At 39.4% G+C, this 20,907-nt stretch overlaps 1 protein-coding gene across 3 annotated transcripts in view; it reads left to right on the top strand.

The window, feature by feature from the left end:
- Positions 1–11,550, top strand: part of LINGO2 (leucine rich repeat and Ig domain containing 2) — a 325,390-nt gene extending 313,840 nt beyond the window's left edge. For all 3 annotated transcript variants that reach the window (XM_026866621.1, XM_026866622.1, XM_026866624.1), the window contains one exon: positions 5,786–11,550. In XM_026866621.1, coding sequence (XP_026722422.1) covers positions 5,822–7,642 — 1,821 coding nt within the window. In that variant the 5' untranslated portion in view covers positions 5,786–5,821 and the 3' untranslated portion in view covers positions 7,643–11,550. The remainder of the gene's footprint in view (positions 1–5,785) is intronic.
- The last annotated feature ends 9,357 nt before the right edge of the window (positions 11,551–20,907 follow it).

Genomic DNA, 20,907 nt, shown 5'->3' on the forward strand with positions numbered 1-20,907 from the left:
GAGGGGTCCTCCCCGTGAGGAGGAAGGAGCAGCTGAGAACATGTGATGAACTGAGCACAACCCCCATTCCCTGCACTGCTGGCAGGGAGGAAGTAGAAAAAATTAGGAGTAAAGTTAAGCCCAGGAAGAAGGGAGAGATGGATGCAAGGTGTTTTCTGATGTAGTTTTTATTTTATTATTAACCTACTCTGATTTGATTGGTAATAAATTAAACTAATTTTCCCCGAAGTCACGTCACTTTTACCCATAACAGTAATGTGTGAATGATCTCTCCCTATCCTTGTCTCGACCCATAAGCCTTTCATTGTATTTTTTCTCCCCTGTCCAGCTGAGAAGGGGAGTGATAGAGCAGCTTCAGTGCGTACCTGGCATCCAGCCAGGATCAACCCACCACACACCTTTAAAACAGGGACTTTACCTTGTTTTAAGGATTAGCTGGTAGCATTTAGGTGAATTATTAGTGCAAGTCAGATACCTATCATGCAACCTTTCACCCTAGAAAGTTTACTTTAATATGTTTATGTAGATAAAAAGAGAGTCTTAAAAGAGAAATTACTGTGACCTCAACATCAGGCAAAATTGTCATCTCTGATATGATACACAGGATTATTTTAATTGTTTGAAAGGCTGGGAGAAGGGAAGGGAAGAGTGAAATCAAAACTACCAAGCTGGAGTATCAAACATGCAGCTAATTACAGAAGCAGATCTTCTGTGTCTCAACTTCGCTATCTAAAGACTGGTTTTACGCTATACTGGAGCATCGGATTGGACAAGGAAAGGAGCCTGGTTAAATGCACTCTGACTTTTAGCTATAAAGGCTTCAAATTTAGTCAGAGGGAGAGGGAAAATATACAGCACATTTGGATGGCTTGACACATTCCTATCTATGATATTCAGAATTGCACAGCATTCGCAGGAGGCATCAGGTTACTTTTATTTATTTTTTATTATAGTTCTTCAATTTAAAAGCTATGGGGTATTGGTACATACACATTCTTGTAAAGCATTTACAGATAGGTTCAAAGCTGCAGAACCTGTGAAAAATTATTAGCATTTCAAAGCAGTAGATATGGCTAGTTTGAGTGAGATCACACAAAACTATTAACTAGTAAGTTTAATGAACCTTCTTAATTACATAGCTGAAGATAGTATCTGTGAACAGTAACTTGACTCTTGACTTTGTACTTGAGGAACAGAGCTAGAGAATGACAAAAAAAAAAAAAAAAAAAAGAGGTAGTTAATTTTTATATTTTAATAAGGAAGCTCTTGATATATTTTATTTCCCAGAGTGTATCAAAATGTTATAAATACCCCAGAAAAGTCAGGAAAACAATTTTACATGTTCTCATTCACATTCAAGCATAGAAAAACTGCCAGTGCACAATTATTTATTGTTTTATTAGAATCTTTGTGCTAAGCTATAATTTTAGAGAAGTACTCCACACTGAAAGGCATAGTACACTCACAGAACAAAAAGCTTACATCTATGTATATATGCACTTTCTTGTATGTATCACAGTGAAAAAAAAAGTTGTATTGAGGAATGCAAAGGATATTGAGGTAATCCTTCAGGTGTTTAGAGGGAATTCCTATACTGGCAAAGGATAAAGTGTAGTGCTGGTTGTTTAAGCAGGAATGAAAGACGTCATGTTAAACAGTGACACAGCTAGTTCATCACAGTGCCATTGAGACTGCCAATTAATTAGCATCCCACAAGTCTAAGAAAACATGGGAAATATTTTTTCTGAAATAATCTTGCAGTGAAAAATATCTTTTAATAGTATAATTTCATTCAGATTTTTATACAGTAACATTGTTGTTTATTGGATGTATAATAATAAGCAAAGGTGATCACAGTGACAAAAAACATATACTTTAGGGGTGAAGATGTATCCTTTCAAAGTGTTCTCACAGTGAAGGCCTATGGGATGCCCTGCTAGTGACATTACCAGACATGTCTTGAGAATAAAGATTCTCTTTCATTAATTTAAAACTGGACCATATTCAATAGCTGGTCAAAGTTCACTGTAGACTTCTCCCAACATTCACCTTGTCCTGCAAAGGTCAGAAATTTTTAAGTTGCCCATATTTCCTTTGATAAACTTTTTTATCCTTTTTTCATTATTTGTACAATGAAGTAAGGTTACATTTTTCATGTAATGAAGATAAAGTCATTTTTCCACAAAGTAGTTCAAAGCTAAGGGTGTAGTCACAGGTATGGTTAGCGGGAAGCATGGTAGTATCATCTGGGTCTATGTAAATTGAAATAATCCATTTAGTTTATGTTTTCTTCTAACCTGAACTTATTGATCTAAGTAATCACTGTTTTTCAGACTTGCAATTTAATGTAATTACTATTTTTCCTTATTGATGTGTAATTTACTCCATCTTAAATCACAGTTCTGAATCTTGCTTGCCTGCAAGAGCCTACACATTCATGCATGCAGCCTTATAGAGAAATGCATATCCACCTTCATCTATGTGCACATGCTCTTGCAGAAGGCAACTGTTAATGTATGAAGTGCCTTACTAACGCTACTTTTCTTTATTCCAGCCACAGTCAAAAAATCCTTTTATCATCTTTTACACTGTCCATCTTCTACTTTATACTCCTCAGAAGTTTTAGTTACCAGGTGGCTTGGATAGCTGCAAAAAGCATGTCATATTTTTGCTATCTAAAATGAACACTCCAGGGGTGCTTGTCTTCCACTGAACCTGTTTACTTTGTGCTTCATACATTAGGTGAATAAGGTAGGAAATGAATTCTCTGCGTGCTAGAAGTATCAGTATGAAAGCACTAACCTCACAGACTGAGCTCTGAAAGTAATGATCAGAGCACCCGAAAGCCCTTTTTACCTGAATTCGTTGCAAACACCTAACTCACAGACCCCTATAGATTTCCAGTTTTAACTTAGTGCCTAATGAAGTGAAGTTTATCTCTGAATACCTTTGTCACAGCTGGACATAACAAGCAATAGTTACTTGCAAGACTACAACTTAAGGGGGAAACTAAATGAATCTCAGCAGGTTGTCCTTCTAGGACAAAGTTGAAATGTGCTTTTATAGATGGTATAATAAAGAATAGTCCATCCAGGTCCCCAGACTACATCGCAAAGCCAGCATGCAATTTGCCTCTTATTACTAGTCTCTGCATAGAAGTGTCAGAGTGGAAAGAAGAAGCCACACCAGTCAAGAGTGAGATTTTTCCACAGACTTATGAGAGTTGTGATGTGCACCATTCATTTATGGTCAAAGAACACAATTTATATGCAGCTCCAACAGAATTTATTGTTCACCCAGTTAGGTTTTTAACAGTCAAAGCACAACAGCTGTTTATTACTTAGTCCAGTTACAGTAATGCTCATGCTTACAATTCAAACCACCTAGTTTCTGCTGAGAATTGTTGATGACACAAGATCAGTAGATCCAAGTATCTGCTCTTTTTCTCACGTGTTGAATCCTTGCCCTTCTGATCATCCACAGTCTGAGAGAGCAACCCTCCTCTCTCAGGCTGGATGATTGGTGAGTTATCACATCTCAAGTTGTTTGTCTGGGGAGTATGGTGTTGTTGCAGCAGAATTACTAGTAGGAGTTTCTTCTTCATCAGTCTGGGGTTTACTCAATATTATTTTTATGTACTTCAAACAGCTTATTTGCTAAAATAACTGTCTGATTGCATCATAATTTTAGTTATATTTGTTTGAATCTATGTATCCTTTCCTGTGTACAGGATTTCTTTTATGATACAATCCACATGACTGCACACAGACCAACAAATGACTCAAATTTGAGATGGAAACTTTCTAAGCACTAGCCAGACGATTCTCAAGTCCCAGACACACAGGTCAGGCAGTGAATGCCTGGCCACTCGATAGTTTATGACTATCCATAGTCATTATGGGTAGCACCAGCTGGACAATAATCATCTGTACAGACCTGAGAGGAAGTTACAGGCAGGAGTTATGTAAATAATTTTACAAGCACAACTAAAATGAAGCCCAAATTAACCAGCCCAGAAAACACCTCACAAGGCCTGAGACACCTTGTAAGGTTTGTTAATGCCCAACTTCTACTACTGCTACTTGGCCTCATCAAGTTGGCTGTACCACAGGAGTTAAGGCAGTTCCATAGTCCTTGCTTGCAGTGTGCCTTACTTGGCAAGTATACCAGACACACCTTCCTTTGACGATCACCTACAGTATTCTCTTTTTTTTTTTTTTTTTCCTTCTTTTGAATGGGTTTTTGAGTGTCTTCATTTAGTAGCTACCCTTGAAAAAGTCTCATGCCTATGGTAACTAAACCTGTAAAGTACAGCCTTTGGAGAAGTGTAGTTAATTTAATAGAGGTTATCTTGTCTTCTACCACCTCCAGTTTTATCCTGAAGACAGGAATGAATAAATCTCTTACTAACTGTTGTGCTTCTTTGGACATTTTGATGCTCTAACACAACCAGATCATCTTATCTTGTTTTTCTGTCCCTCAGAGCTAGTTTACATGTCTTGGAAGTACAAAGCTGTATTCTGTAAACTTTCTCAAGTCTTTCTAAAGATCACATAAAAAATCTCTGTGCAGTAAAAGCAAAGAATCAATTTGTCCTTAATACAAATTCTAATCAGAGATGCACCACTTCTTCCTTCCTCATCTGAGCTATTGTGTATGTGTATGTGCGAATAAGCTCCATCTATTTATAGCTGTAATGTATGCAATAAATGTTAAAAGAAATCTTTTCATTATCAAGGAGCTCATTTTCTTGAAGATAATACATGATTAAGGTTTGCCTTAAAACACTGATGTGAATAGGAAAGGCAAAAGCCTAGTTTCACATCACCTCACAGAGGCCCAATGCTGCAAAACATGATTACCTCTATTTGCAGAGTGTATGGTGTTTATCTCTGCATTAATTATAGCACTGTCTTGAGGAGACGTGCTAAGAGTGAAAAAAGAATAAAACCTAACCTCCTTTACGGTTTGCAGTAGGAAAAGCTGTTTTGTCTGCTCTGACATCTAGAGGGGAAAAGTTGGATAAACAGATCCGTTGAAAAGCCCAATGATAGTGAAGGAAAATCTGCTTTTTTGTTGTTCTTGCCATTCACAATCATAGAATCATAGAATCATGGAATGGTATGTGATGGAAGAGACCTTAAAGATCATGTAGTTCCAATCCCCCTGCCATAGGCAGGGACACCTTCCTCTAGACCAGATTGCTCAAAGCCCCGTCCAACTTGGCCTTGAACACTGCCAGGGAGGGGGCAGCCACAACCTCTCTGGGTCACACCACTTTCACAGTAAAGAACTTCTCCTGTATGTCTAATCTGAATCTAACCTCTTTCAGTTTAAAACCATTACCCGTCCTCCTGTAACTACACTCCCTGATGCAGAGTCCCTCCCCATCTTTCCTGTAGCCCCCTTTAAGTACTGGAAGGCTGCTACAAGGTCTCCCAGGAGCCTTCTCTTCTCCAGGCTGAATAACCCCATCTCTCTCAGACTGTCCTCACAGGGGAGGTGCTCCAGCCCTCTGATCATCTCTGTGACCTCCTCTGGAATCACTCCAACAGGTCCATGTCCTTCTTATGTTGGGGGCCCCACAGCTGAACACAGCACTGCAGGTGGGGTCTCATGAGAGTGGAGTAGAGGGCGTGAATCAACCTGAGGGAAACACTGCTCTTGATTGTTTTGTTTCAATTGAAAACACATGTGCCTGCTTTGAAATGGTACTGTAAAATTGGCAGAGATCTACTTTTGCTGCAGACCTAACTTCTTCCCTTTCCCATCCTTATCCCCACAGGCCAGTGACAGACGGTTAGACCGGATCAGTGGAGTCATGCATCACACATCTGTATCATGCTGGCAGCCGTTCCTGGGTCTGGCTGTGCTGCTAGTCTTCATGGGCCCAACCATAGGCTGCCCGGCCCGTTGTGAATGCTCAGCACAGAACAAATCTGTCAGCTGTCACCGAAGGCGTCTGATGTCCATCCCAGAGGGCATTCCCATTGAGACCAAAATCTTGGACCTCAGCAAGAACCGACTGAAGACCGTCAACCCCGAGGAATTCACATCATACCCTTTGCTGGAGGAGATTGACCTCAGTGACAATATTGTCGCCAATGTGGAGCCTGGAGCCTTTAATAATCTCTTCAACTTGCGCTCCCTGAGGCTGAAAGGAAACCGTCTGAAACTGGTCCCCCTTGGGGTGTTCACTGGGTTGTCAAACTTAACAAAGCTTGATATAAGTGAAAACAAGATTGTAATTTTGCTGGACTACATGTTTCAAGATCTGCATAACCTAAAATCCCTGGAGGTTGGGGACAATGATTTGGTTTATATATCACACAGGGCCTTTAGCGGACTGCTCAGCCTGGAGCAGCTCACCCTGGAGAGATGCAACCTCACAGCTGTACCAACAGAAGCTCTTTCTCACCTCCACAACCTCATCAGTCTGCATCTGAAACAGCTCAACATTAACGCATTGCCTGCGTATGCCTTTAAAAGATTGTTTCGCCTGAAAGACCTAGAGATAGAGGCCTGGCCTCTCTTGGACATGCTACCTGCCAACAGTCTCTATGGTCTCAACCTTACTTCTCTCTCCATCACCAACACCAACCTGTCTGCAGTACCTTACTCTGCTTTTAAACATCTGGTTTACCTGACACATCTAAACCTCTCTTACAACCCTATAAGCACCATTGAAGCAGGCATGCTTTCAGATTTAGTGCGCCTGCAGGAACTCCACATGGTGGGGGCCCAGCTACGTACCATTGAATCACATGCTTTCCAAGGGCTTCGATTCTTACGTGTGCTTAATGTGTCCCAAAATCTGCTAGAGACCCTAGAAGAGAATGTATTCCATTCCTCCAAAAGCCTTGAGGTTCTCTGCATTAACAACAACCCTCTGGCCTGTGACTGCCGTCTTCTTTGGATTTTACAGAGGCAACCCACTTTGCAGTTTGGAGGCCAACCACCGATGTGTGCTGGCCCAGACAGTGTCAAAGAGAGGTCATTCAAAGACTTTCACAGCACAGCTCTTTCCTTTTACTTCACCTGCAAGAAGCCCAAGATACAAGACAAGAAGTTGCAATACCTGGTAGTGGAGGAAGGGCAGACAGTGCAGCTGATGTGCAACGCTGACGGGGATCCGCAGCCTACCATATCCTGGGTTACCCCACGCAGGAGACTGATCACAACTAAATCAAATGGAAGAGCCACTGTGCTGGGAGATGGCACCCTGGAGATTCGATTTGCTCAAGACCAGGACACTGGGATCTATGTTTGTATTGCAAGTAATGCAGCTGGGAATGACACCTATTCGGCCTCCCTTACGGTAAAGGGGTTTACTTCAGACCGTTTCCTTTACGCCAACAGGACCCCTATGTATATGACAGACTCCAACGACACAAGTTCCAATGGAACTAATGCGAACACCTTCTCTCTGGACCTTAAGACAATATTGGTGTCCACAGCTATGGGCTGTTTCACATTCCTTGGAGTGGTTTTATTTTGTTTCCTCCTTCTTTTTGTGTGGAGCCGAGGGAAAGGCAAACACAAAACCAGCATTGACCTTGAATATGTCCCTCGCAAAAACAATGGTGCTGTGGTTGAAGGGGAGGTTGCTGGACCACGAAGGTTCAATATGAAAATGATTTGATGGTATTCTGCTAGCAGTGCTTTTTCTGTGGCATTAAAACCAATTAAACCAGCCTGGCATGTGGAATTGCTAGGCAGAAGCAGCTTAATGCAGCTGTCACTGTATCAAAAAGTTACATGAAAATGGAAAGACTATTTGTGGTTATACAGCAGAGCCTCCAGACCTTGAGGCAGATATGTCAGGGCCTTTCATAGAACTGGTAAATTGTACTAACTGTTTGCATTGCAAATATTGGCATTCTGGGGATATCAGCAATGAACCGCTGGCTCATGTTCATGGACAATTGTTCAACATTTTCTACCACTATTAAAAGAAAAAGAGAAAAAAAGCCTACAGTGTAGGATTTACATACTTAAAGAAAAAGACACATTTGTTTAAAACATACTTTACAGTGAAATTTGTATCTATAGATCTCATTTGGTAAAACTTTGCATCATCCCTTCTAGCTGGTTCAACACCACAAAAAATTGGTAGTTTTTTTTAATCTACATCTATACTGTGTACATTTTGAAGCAATACAAATGAGAGGTTGTGCTTTTAGATATCCACCAATACTGACCCAAGTGTGATGTCACCCTCCTTTTAACTACCATCTAACCCAAATTAGACTCTTGTAGTTACCAATTAGAAATAACATAAGATATTTTTCTCCTCATGTATGATAGAAGGCCAGAGATAAATAGTTGAGAGCAAAAATGCTCAGCTCTGTTGATCTTCTCTTCATATAAATAGAAGGCATGTGCCTAGTTTTGATACAGAATGGAATATTTTTTATATCTGTGATATCACACTGGACCAGTTTACTGTAACGGCCCTGGATCTCACCCAGGGAAGGCAACCCACTAGACATTGCTGGCATAGAAGAGTTGAGTTCTGCCTTGAAGAGAGAGAGGTCTTTTTGTTAGTCCTGATTTTAATTTCAAAGCTACTATTAAAATGTTAATGCATACTGGACAAAAAGAAAGAACTTAATACATTCTGCATACTCCTTGGGAAATACAGTCATCTTACTATTTATAAAAGTGAATTAAATCATACAAATGCTCTGATACAAGGAATGAACTCTTCTCCAATGCCAAGTAAACTACGGTTGTCCATGCATAATATGGGGATTATAATACTAAAATAATGTTTAAAACATGATAGCCTCAAAAAGGCTAACATACTGCCAGATATAATGAACCTCTATCCACTGTCATTCTCATCTTGTATATTTGTAGATAACACATAAACACAAAGCTAATTTCCAATTACAGACTACTTAGCTATTCTTGATGCCATTTTAATAACTATGTGGTTATGTTTCTTTCAGGGGCAGTATCTTAGAGCAAGAGGGGCAAGTTTTTCCAGGTGTTAGGAAGATTTTTTTTAATGGAGAGAAGACAGAAGTGGAACGTTAGTTCAGTATGAGTAACCTTTTTTTGGTTTTATGCCTCTAAACAAATCCTCAAAAGGCTCAGAACTGAAACTTTATTCTTTATTCTTTATTGTTGATACCACTGTTCTTGGTTTGAAATTCTCAGCAATGGGAAGATCAGAGTTGTTCAGCAACCTCTCAATTTTTCAGCAGTTATGAGCCATAGGTTTGTTGCTTAGTGGTTGAAAACAAAAATAATTGGCATAACCTGGAGTAAGGATAATAATGACTATGTATAAAAAATACATTAATTTTTTACATGTAACAAAACGAATATGAAAATATTATAAGACAGAACATTCAGTTTAAAGTGATTTAAGAGCCTATGTCCAATCTTAAAATTAGATTTCAGCACTTTGAAACCAAAGTCAGGCAGACCTATAATGGGATGCAGGTGCTTTTAAAATTAGTATCCACATTCTTTGGCAGAGATTTTCTAAGCAGGATAAAAATCTCCCACTCCTATCAAGGGAAATGTGCCAAAAGTTGTAAAATACAGCTGCGCTCCCCAGGTGTACCCCTAACATAGCTGTAGGACCCGAGGCTAGGCACTTCTGAGAATCTCTTCTCTTAGTAGTTGATCTTTGATTGCATCATTGCTCCATTTTAGGTCACCAAACTGAGGAGGATGCAAGGGTTGTTAGAATTTTCTTCACTTTAATTGGTTTTAAGTTTAGAGTTGGGTTTTCTTGCTTCCTTTTTTTTTTATGCTCTGAACTAGATGGAGATTTATGGAGATGCTTGAGACTAATCCTCTTTGTTCTATGACAGTTTGTAGAACATTAATAAAATGGAATAACCCCTGACTAAATTCTAACACCAGGGAAATTACTTTTGCTGATATAATAACCACCGCACTGAAGTCCAAAACTCTACTGTACCTTAATGTGGGCAGTTAAAGAAACAAATGGGGATAAAACAAAGTGTTTCTGAACTGCCCATTGAAAACATTTGCATGTGCCTTTCCCTTGTAATTGTCATTTTTTCAACTAGTAATCTATTGCCCCTGCAGTCATTTCATGTTAAATGTTAAAATCAATGTTAGAAGCAAAAATTCTCCTAAATCCTACACAGTTGCAGCTGATTGCTTCATATTAAATGACACAATAAAAACAAAAATAATTTAAAAAAAAAATAGAAAAAATGTGCTTTTAGGATTAATTATGAATTGCTGAATTCCCCTGTTCCCTTCGAATGACTCTAAAAAGTGATTGCATTGTTAGTGCACTGCAAGGATTTCTGAGCAGTAATGTGCTTAGTTACCTATGTGAAATGTGTGCTGGTGATGAAAATCACTGCTTGCCCTTGCTGAGCACCACCTTGCAGAGCTGTCAGCGTTGTGTGTATCGCCTTGAGTTCAGCCAGTATTCAGTTTTTAAGAATCAGTGTTTTCTCCCTGCCTCTAGCGATGTTCTACTTTTTGCAGCCTTCTTATTTCATTGTGGACCTGGCAAGGCATATGGCATCTCTTAACAGAAAGACAGCAAGACTCAGAGACAAGCTTTTATCTTGCTCCACATAGTCTTCTTTACGTGTATTCGTGGGACACACACTCACTGTGGCTGGTTTGGGTGAATAAGGAATACGGTATCAGGGTCAGACCTAGATAAGCACTATTTGGCAATTCTTTTAAGAACAGAGTGGCGGAATGCCTACCTTGCCTCTGGGAGGAATCACTTTTCCTTCTCTGCTACACACCAAGTACAGGGCTGTTTATCTTACTACAGGGGAGAAAAACAACTGGGCTGTGAGGAGACATCTAACCCACATGGCTCCCCTATCATACATTCAGAAACAGATGTACAGTGCCTACCTGCCATTAAAAGAGGGAATGAAATTTTTTCCCCTACCTCTGACTTGTATACTGCCTGTCCCCCATGCTGGCATAAAGCCAAGCCTGAACTTAGCTGGTGGTCAGTGTGACAAGACTGAGGAGCAGCAATAGTTCTGAAGGAAAGGAGAAAACTGAAGATGTCAAAACCAGCAGAGCAATTAGAGAAAGCAGGTACCAGAGTATCCTTGTCAGTAATTCATTTAAGAGCAGTGCTGAGTCTCCCACAAATACATTTTAAAGTCCATGCCCACAGACCAGTACTCCTCTTTCATACTGGTTGAATGTACAAGTGCTCAGGCTTCCCCTCAGTAAGCTAAAGAGGACACTGCAGCAATTTGCAGTAAAACAGATTAAGGCTAAGCAGTGCCCTACCTCAGACTTATTTTTAGGTTTTGAGCTGGTTCTTTTTTTTTCTCCCCTTCTTCCTTTCTTATTAACTTGGCAGCATTCTTTTCAGAAAGGCTTCATCCACCTCAGCTGATTCAGACTGGAAGAATGCTTTTACTCTCTGTTTGCCCCTCCTTCACCATTCACACATGCTCCAAGTGCCAACAGGGTCAACAGCTCCAGATAAAACTGAAATCAGCCAGGAGACTCTGAGTCCCTAGAGAACTGTTGATGCAAGCTGATGTCGCTAGGTATTTTTTTAACTGATTTTTTTTTTTTTTAATTAAGTTGACATCACACTGTCAGTCAAGGTTTAGTTTATTTTTATGAAGAGCAAAAATTATACCACTGTAAATAAAATTAAGAAAACCAGCTAAATTGCACCGTCAACACTAAAAATTGTAGTTGAGGCATATAAAACACAGTAAGAAGTCAGCTTTAATATTTAATGGAGAATCTTATCTAAACCTTGTGATAGAATAAAAAGCTGGTGTGGAGGAACTTTGGAATGTAGACCACGTTGCGATTGAATCACATCAAAGATATGTAGAAATAGACTTTTCTACACCATGCCTAGATATCTGTGTTAGGTATTGGACTTCTCCCGAAAAACTTTAAGGATGTGTGAATGCCAGAAACCCACATTTAACCCGTGAAAAGACCAAGCATTGGCTGAAAATCTGGTAGAGCAAGCAGCTTCTGGCTGCCTGAGAACAACAGCAGCTTCTAGCCAAGACAACCAAGAAACTGCAGTCATAGAGTTATTCTGCCTCATCTGCTATTGCATCCTCTGAAAAAAGGATCCATTAGCCAGTAATAAAATGACAATCCTTACTCATTTTTCTTCAAGGAGGGCAACAATTGTGTAAATAAGCTACAGTCTGTTTCACTTCTATCCCCAGCAGTGAAAAATCAGCAAGAAGTGAGAAAGGGGAAGACTATTCTGGCCAGTTTGCTGATTTTTTTCCTCTGATTGACACTAGTCTACCTGGGACTAGCATGATGCTCTTGTCTGTTCCCATCCTTTCAGCTCACAATGTGGCTTGATACGGAGTAGCAGGGAAAGGAGCACATGGTCAATCTGTCCCTCCTCCCTGAACTGTAACTCTGGTCTTCCTAAATAAAAGAACCAGCGCAGCAACAGTATTTTAGAAATCACAGTCTGCTGTAGCTGATCTGTAGTTTTGTTATGTGGGAAAACACTGGATACATGCTTTCTGACCCCATTTCAGTATCCTAGGTGATTGCTCTTTGTGCTAAATAAAACTACGAAAGGAGAACTAAAAAAACTTTCATTCAGTAATTTAAAAATTAGTTGTGCCTGGAGGAGTTAAAGGAACATCTTTGAAAAAGGCAAAGGGCCTGATTGCTGGAGAATCAATGAAACAATTTTTAGGTTAGCTAAGCAGTTTGGATGCCCTGTTCCTATCACCTGTAATAAGAATTACAAACTCAATTTCCCTTGGCAGCTTAGAAGAAACATAGCCATTTGGTCCAGTGATACACGTTCCCTTTGCCTGTCTCCTAGGTCTGCCCTCTTCCCTTCTCATTTTCAGATGACTGTGATGCCAAATGAAGATCTCTGGATTTGGTTTAGTTTCACTGCATGTTCACATAGTCTTTGGAATCTACATCTCAAAGCAGAATCTTAAACCCTCTTCAAGCCAAAAATGAAAATAAAAAAAGGAAGAAGCTTGAGTAAACCTCCTCCTGCAAATGAAATAAACCAACTTCTGCAAGGTTCTTGCTACTGAGATAGCTCCATGCCAAAAGCAATCTGCAGGTTGAATGAGTCTGAGTCTTTTTTTTTTTTTTTTTCGCTAGAAGCAGATGGTTGGATATAAGGCCAGCTGGAAGTAAAAATCTGTATTTATAGCCTCAGCAGAATAAGGAAAGAGCTGGCACAGTCAAGAAAATATTCAATGTTATTTCAACTTAAATTTAAGGATACTTTATCTTTCATATTCAAATAGCTCATACAAGAGTACAAAAGAGCAGACTTTCACCTCATAATTTGATTATTTGTATTTATTCAAACTGGTAACAAAATTGTCATGAAGCAGAAGTGTTGAAGCAAGAGACTGAAAACAGATTTTCTACTCTAGTCGGGCAATATAAATCAGGAGAATTCCTCTTGACACCATTCTGTTGTTCCTTGGTACACTACAAATTTGATAAAGGAATCTAGGTTTTTATGCTTTCTACTAACTGGGCTATAGTGGAAAATAAGCAGAATTTATGTTTTAATTCTTTCTCACCTTGTGGCATACCTTCTATTCTGGATTGCTTTAATATTTACCACTGCTAACTGAGCTGGAGAATATGAAAATGTAGATTCTGGGAAGAAAAGAAAAAAAGGAAAAAAAAAAAAATCTGTAACCTGAAAGAAGTCTGCCTATTTCTGTGTGTGGTATTTGCAAGTCAACGACATTGTCTCTTGACACATAATTTCAAGGCAGCTGTGAATATGGTTGTCAACTTGTACACGTTAATAATTTTGATCTTTCAGAAAACAAAATATTATTGCTTCTTGATGAATTAATTTATGCCATTTTGATATCTAAATGCAAATGACACTTTGGCTTCATTACACTGGGCACTGTATAAGTAGGAAGTAAATGAAAACCCTGATCTGGTGAGCTTACAGCCATATATAGTAAGAAGTTGGCTTCTGGGCAAGTACAAATGACAGCAAGTCTCTCATTGTTTGGGGAGGATGCCATAGTGCATATATATTAAAATACCATCACACTTACTAAAATCTAATTGCAAGCACATGTAGTTCATATGTATATGTTTGTGTGTGCAAAAAAAAGAGTTATATTTGTTTTGTTCTTTTCTTACTTCAAGTATTAAATGTATATTGTTTTTAAAAGGTGACAAGGTTAACCAGAAAAAATGTGTTGTAATTTATTTTGATATATATGATCATGAGTATGGATGGGAAATTAAACAGCCTTGCTGTTATAATCCATGAAGCACATGACAAGTCGGGTTTGTCCATAACTTCGCTTCATGTTTGAGCAAAATATGCTAATATAATGAAAAAAAAAAAAAAAAAGAAAAAAAAAAGCTTTGTTTGTCAAGACAGTTGTCCTGAATGTCATTTTAAAAGTTACTTTAGGGTTTATATCATGATGTGTATCACACTTATCCAAAATGAAACCCAAATAAATAATTCCATGGAGTGGCAAATTTTACTGGGAAAAGTGAAAGAAATTTACGCTGCTTCCCCTATTGTAGCTGATCACTTTTTTTCAATGGGTAGGGGAAGGAAACTAAGATGAGAAAAATATGTTTTTTGCAGCATCAGACCTGAGGTCCTTAGTGCCAAGTCTTCATGACAGGTAATCTCAGACCCACCACTCTTGAACTGAGAATATAAATAATTACATTCAGAAAAAGAAGACTCCAGAAGGTATTTTTCATCTACTCACTTTCACTCCTCTTTCAGTGCATAGAGCCCTCAGACACAGAGCAAAACCTAGGTCACATTCAGATATGATTTGGGATTTATTCTCCATGCAAGGTATCAGTCAGCCTGTTCCCTCACTTTCATTTGCACACTGTGTACAGGTAATTGATGGGAATACCAATCAGGCTAATGCAGGAAGAAAAAAGCTTGCCACTTACCTGTACCATGGAGAGCACAGCAGAAAGATAGATTTCACCAGCTGTATGTCACTTGGAAGGCAACCAGTACTGACACTCTTCATCTGAAACATGGTTTCTAAGGAAATCACCAGTATTCAAATTCCACTGTAACTGCACCGGAAAAATTAAGTGGTGGAAAGTAGAATCTGTTGAGCTTGAAAGCTACTCCAAACCCCTGAGGCTTATCACGAGCCACCAAATCTATGGCAAAGATCAGCTTTGAAGAAGGACACAGGCCGTAACCTAAGATATTGCAACTCCTGTTCCCCAGAGCTAGTCCACGGCTAGTTCTCTTTCACCACAGAAAATTTGCTTATGCTTTCTGGGATCATCTGAAATAAGATTTATCAGCCATAAACCCATCCTCTAAACTAGGGTCGTATTTGCTAGGAGGGGAAAACAAAGTTGTTATTGCTACCTCAGGAAAGAAAGCAGCAAGTTGAAATCCTGCTGGTTTGTTGGGAGCAGACAGACAGGGGCTGAATCTGAGCTCTCCTGTGACTCCTGTAATGTTTTATCCTTCTGCATTTGCATTTGACACTTCCAAAACGGTTTGGCTGACTTGCACCACTGTACCCTCCTCTGCAGCAGAATGTCAAATGCAGTGAATGAGGGCTAAACTTAACTATAGATCATGTTAAGAATGTGCTTTATTTTCATGCTTTGTTTTCCTTTAATTTGGTAATCTGATTGACAATCTGCAGTGTACTGCGGTACTGCCTTCAGTATGACATGAAAAAAAGAGCCACTGCTCTTAACACTGCATTGAGAATATTGAGTTTGTAAAGAACATTGTTTCCTTTAAAGGTTCCTTTAGCCTAAGCCTTAGATTTCTTTTATGCAATTCAAGTTACTTTTTTGGACTACCTGACGCTATCTGAAGAGGTGGAACCTGTTCCTATATCACAAGATCTAATATGTAATTTTCAGTTCTTACAGTAGAAGAAACTAATAGTTTTCTCCATGATAGTCAGGTAGAGAAAAACATCATCACATCAGATAATCACTGACAAGTTCATTAAAATAATCCACATTAAAGCCAGGGTCTAAACAGAAATAAATTTGTTCTCTCCAGAGCTACTCTTTTCATTAAAAAACTACAATACCTATCGATAACTCTTAACAAACAAACATCACTTCAGCTTTTAAAAAACATCTGAAATTTTATACAGCACAGTCACTTTCATAAATTTTTGAGAATATTTATACTTTTACAGATCGACTGTAGATTTGTTGTGCAGTTAGTAGCCCTATATTGGATACCATGGTAACCTTTAAATAAACAAATCCTGGCATCCAAAGTTTATTTTAAGAAATGCCTGGGTTTAATATTTTTGTATTTGAAAAAGGTAGTGGGAAATGGGAAATCACACTATTTACCAATTAATAAACTCAATTCACAGAGACTGAGTTATTCTTACATGGGAGAATGCTCAGAGTGAATTTTCTGCATCATAAAATCTTCCCACACACAGCTGTAGATGACACGCTATTAAAAGGGCTTTATTTGTCTCCTGTACTATCCATACTGGGGGAGAGGCTGGTAATTCATGCCTGGAAATCACGAATACATCTGAAACTACTGGCTTAAGAAACACAGAGTTTTGCAAAGGACCTAACCTTGCTGTCTACAAATTTGACAGCAGGCTAGAAGATTTTGTCTAAATTCCTTCTTTCCTAGATATAGGAAAATCCCTATGGAAAGCCTTATTTTGCATCTGTTCTTGGAAGGGTAAATTTCAACCTTAGTAATTGAGGTGAAATGTAATACCGTAAGAAGTTAGTAAAATACAGGATAAGATAGTAGAGAAGAAAAGAAATTAAAACTTGCATAAAAAATTATATGACACTGGTACTTAACACCTTGTCTAAATAACTGAGATTATTTGGGCTTGCAGGAGCTGTTTTTTTTAATTAATAGCTAGGGGATACATTGAGATAGTTAAAGCTGTAATCACCAGCTGGAAGATCTTATTTACCTCATCAGTCCCTAAGTGGAAGTTATATTTTTCTGAGCTATTTTCCAATAACTTTGCTATTTATATAACTCAAAAGCACAAGTGATGGAGAGCACACTTATTTTATTATAGGAAGCTACAATGATAATAATTTTAATCTATTACTTTTGCTATGAGAGCTCTTTGCTGTATGTACAAAGACCAATAGATTACATCCATTATGTAAAGTATTACTATCTCTGAAACCAAACAACATCTTGTCTTAAAAAGCTACCAACCTTTGGTGCATCTGTGCAGTGCATCACTTCTAATGCACTGCAGATAATACTTTTATTTTACATAGAAAAGGCATGCCATGCAAGGAGGTTAGAAACAAAAAGCCTTTGGACATACAAAAGCTTGCATTTTAATGGGCCTTATGGAATCTTGTGTTGGCTTTCATGAGTTTGGCAGGCTGTCACATTTTGCCAAAGGACACCAGATCAGCATTGCCTGACTTGGGGAAGGCATAGCTGTCATCTAGTAATGCAAGCAGAAGACTGGAACTCAGGATTTCTGAGCTATAATCAAAACCCCTGGGCCACTAACTCTCTAGAAAATACAACAATATTTACCTTTCAAAAGGAAGATTCTGGCATTTCCCTAAAGATTATAAAGCCAAGCAGTTATGGTTCAGCCATTCCTGTGTGAGGAATGATAATTTTGTATGTAGGTTAGTAAATGGTAATAGGCATTGTTAGACAAAGAAAACCTTTTATTAAGAAATGCAACACCTGCTGCCCAAAGTGTTCCAGAAGATGATGACAATGTGATGATGGCAGTGGTCTGCCCTGTAGCCAGCATTTCCAAAAGCTATAGAATAGAAGCTCTTGCAAAGCAGCAGCATGATATGAAAGAAAATTTTTATGAAAGATACACACCAAGACTGTCCTTTTTTTGCAGTTCAGTGGTATATTGCATGAAAGAACTGCTTAATGCCTCATTTAATTAGTGGTTTTGCAATGCTTGAAAAATGCGACTCATCTCCTAAAGAATCTATGAAGATTTATCTCTTTGCCTTTGATTATAGATGAGAGATGCCAAAATGAATGCAAACCACACATCAACTGTAATGTTGTCAAGTGTCATGCCAAGCACTCAGACTGCTACCACTACTACTACTACAGAAACATTGGTCCTTCTACAAGACTACCAAAAATAGGTCACACAGTTTCTCTACTCTCTAATCAAAGTTTATTGAAAGAAAGCTAGCATTCCCACAGGTTCTCCAATTCTTTAATAGCTAAAGTAACATATATCTACTTTTCAAATTTCTGTTCCTAATGCTTAGCACAGGACATTTGTCCTGACACTCTGTTTACTCTATTTGCCACAGTGCTGAACTATGGCCAAGCTCATCTTCATCTTTGAATCAAAATTTTGCTTATACATGAGCCAAACACTTGGAACTTCCCCATTACCAGCTTCTACTTTAGCACTGAAGCCAGAAGAATTGCTGTGAATGTCAGTGAAGCACATCTGATAGTTAATGGCCAATTACTGCTTCGCATCCAGAAGTCACTGGGAACTATTTCTGAGGTACAGGCCTATCTGGCATGATTAAAAATAACTGGTCCTGGGCAATGAGATTAACCAGCACACACCCATTTTGCCATTCAAGACCACCATCAACTCAAGACACTGGAAGGCGTGTGTTCAAGTCAATGGGAATTGAAAGGAGCACTTGCTGGATGTGCATGTCGTCTTAGAGAACTGCACGCAAATAGACACATGAGAGATCAATTTGTCCTTCAAGGCTTAACATACCGAAGCAGAAACCTAAACCACTGCAAACAGGAGGAGGGTATGCATTAAAAAAAACAAGCATTTTGCTCTGGTGGGCTTTATGGTGTAAGAATTAAAAGTCAAAAAGATGAATACGAGATGTACTTGTTGATGGGAAAATTATTTTCTCAGTGTGATAAAATGCTCCCTCTGGATCCTGTCTTAACACAAGGATTATCCTCTCTCCTTATTCAAAAAGGAAAGCTACAAACCACCTCATTTAATTACAAATGCTTTCTTAAGATGCAGTCTATTCTGATCAAAAGATCAACCCTTCCTGGATTTTTCAACAGCTATTGTAATTTTTTTTCATAGAAATCGATTTTAATTGTAACACTCCTCTGCTGCAGCCCTATTGTCCCTGTCCTTCCGAATTGTCACTTACTTAAATGAAGAAATAAAAGCTCAAAAGCACATTGTTGTAATTGATTTCTATGTTTCAATTGTCTTATTAGAAACAAGGTTATTAATTTCATCTGTTAGGGCACAAAGATAAAACACTTTCCTTTAAAAAAAAAAAAAAAAAAAAAAAACTGTTTCACTTGTGGTTTTTAAGGCAAAAGTTTGAGGTTGTCATTCCACTCTTCTGCTATAGTTTTGGAAATATACATAGCATTCCAGTAAACATATTGATTATAAAGAAAAAAATGAGTGTTTAATATTCCAATGAGATTGCATTTCCTGCACTTACAAATCTAGTGTCCTCCAACTAGGATAGCACTTGCCATGTCAATGTAATTACTCACACTTTCCAAACAGTGTTTGACTGGTAAGTTCAGCATGTGATGTCCCCATTCAATCCCAGGACCAGCAGGTGTAAGGATTTGTCCTGGTGCTTTTTCTGTGGGCAAGCATGGGGAAATGGGATCTGGGTGCTCAGGGGATGCTGATCCAGGGGCCTTTAACTGGTCCCTGCCACACTTCCAGCCCTTTCTTCACTGTCCACCCCTTCCTTTGCTGGTCAACATTGCCAAAGAGGAGACACATCTGCCCCACAGAGGGAAACAACTTTTCTCTGCTTTGGAGATTGACATGCCCTCATCCATCAGCCAGTTGCTTTCTGTCCAGGTACTGTCACCTCAGTTCTGCTCTGGTATCTCTCCAGTGTCTGGCTCCAACCATGGCAAACAATCTATGGAGAGGGCTGCTAGTGGGGCACAGAAAACAGGAAGGAGCACCCAAAGCAGAGACAAGCCTTGGGACAAATTTATTTGGCAGCTCCATAGTGATTTCTAACAAAATCCCTTACCAAGAGGAAGAAGATGCCCGAGTGACATAATGGTGCTCTGGGACAACACGGCCAAGTCATTGATGACTAGTGTAAAACACCAATAATGAGAAGACAAAAAATTAGGGGAGAGAGTGGAAAGGGGCATTGTGGGACACCCCAGAGGAGTGTGCAGAGGCACAAGTGCTGTTTTGACCAGAGTCTTGTCAGAGTGAGCACTGTTGTCATGGTCCACTGCAACAGACCCAAGCAATGAACGATGATTGCGCCACACTCAATACTCATCCCTAGGCACCAGCAGAGTCTGGCTCAGCCTGGTTCATTCCTGGACTCCTGCTGAGCATGTGTATAAAACCTGGTGACTTAAATTAGGCTTTGGATAGTGCTGTGTGGTGTTTTGGGGGCTGCTGGTAGCAGCTCTTGGTGCCCGTCCCCAAAGTTACCACCTGTGTTTCCCCAGCCCTGCCTGCTTCAGGCAGCTGGGCACCACTCGACATGTTTGCAGCAGCATGATATATGGTGAGCCAGTAGGAAACTAGACTGTCCCCTCCATGGGGACCCTGTCTAGCCCATCAAGTTCTCAGTGCAAGTGGAAGATGACTTTAGAGTACAACAAAATGCCTGCCACAGAGCCCTCAGCTGCTGGCAGCCAGTCAGGAAGAGCTCCCAGACATGCAGATGCCCACAGCCCTCATCAACCCATGGTATCCCTGCCATCCTCTCCACAGTGCACACTACTCTCAGCTGAGCAGAGGACTGTAGGAACAGCGCCCAGGGCTCCAGTGGGTGACCTCCAATGCATCATCTGGGCAGCCCTTTTCCAAGGCCACCTTGATAACCTCAAGCTGGTGATGCAATGGGAGCTCCAGGAGGTCTATGAAGCCAAATAAGAGTTCACTTTTATGTCTGGGATCTGTGTATTTCTTATGCTAGCCAGTTAAGACTAACCTTCTTTAAAAAGCT

This window comes from Athene cunicularia (assembly GCF_003259725.1).
Source record: "Athene cunicularia isolate RWA chromosome Z unlocalized genomic scaffold, athCun1 chrZ_part3, whole genome shotgun sequence".
In the NCBI taxonomy this organism is placed as follows: Eukaryota; Metazoa; Chordata; class Aves; order Strigiformes; family Strigidae; genus Athene; species Athene cunicularia.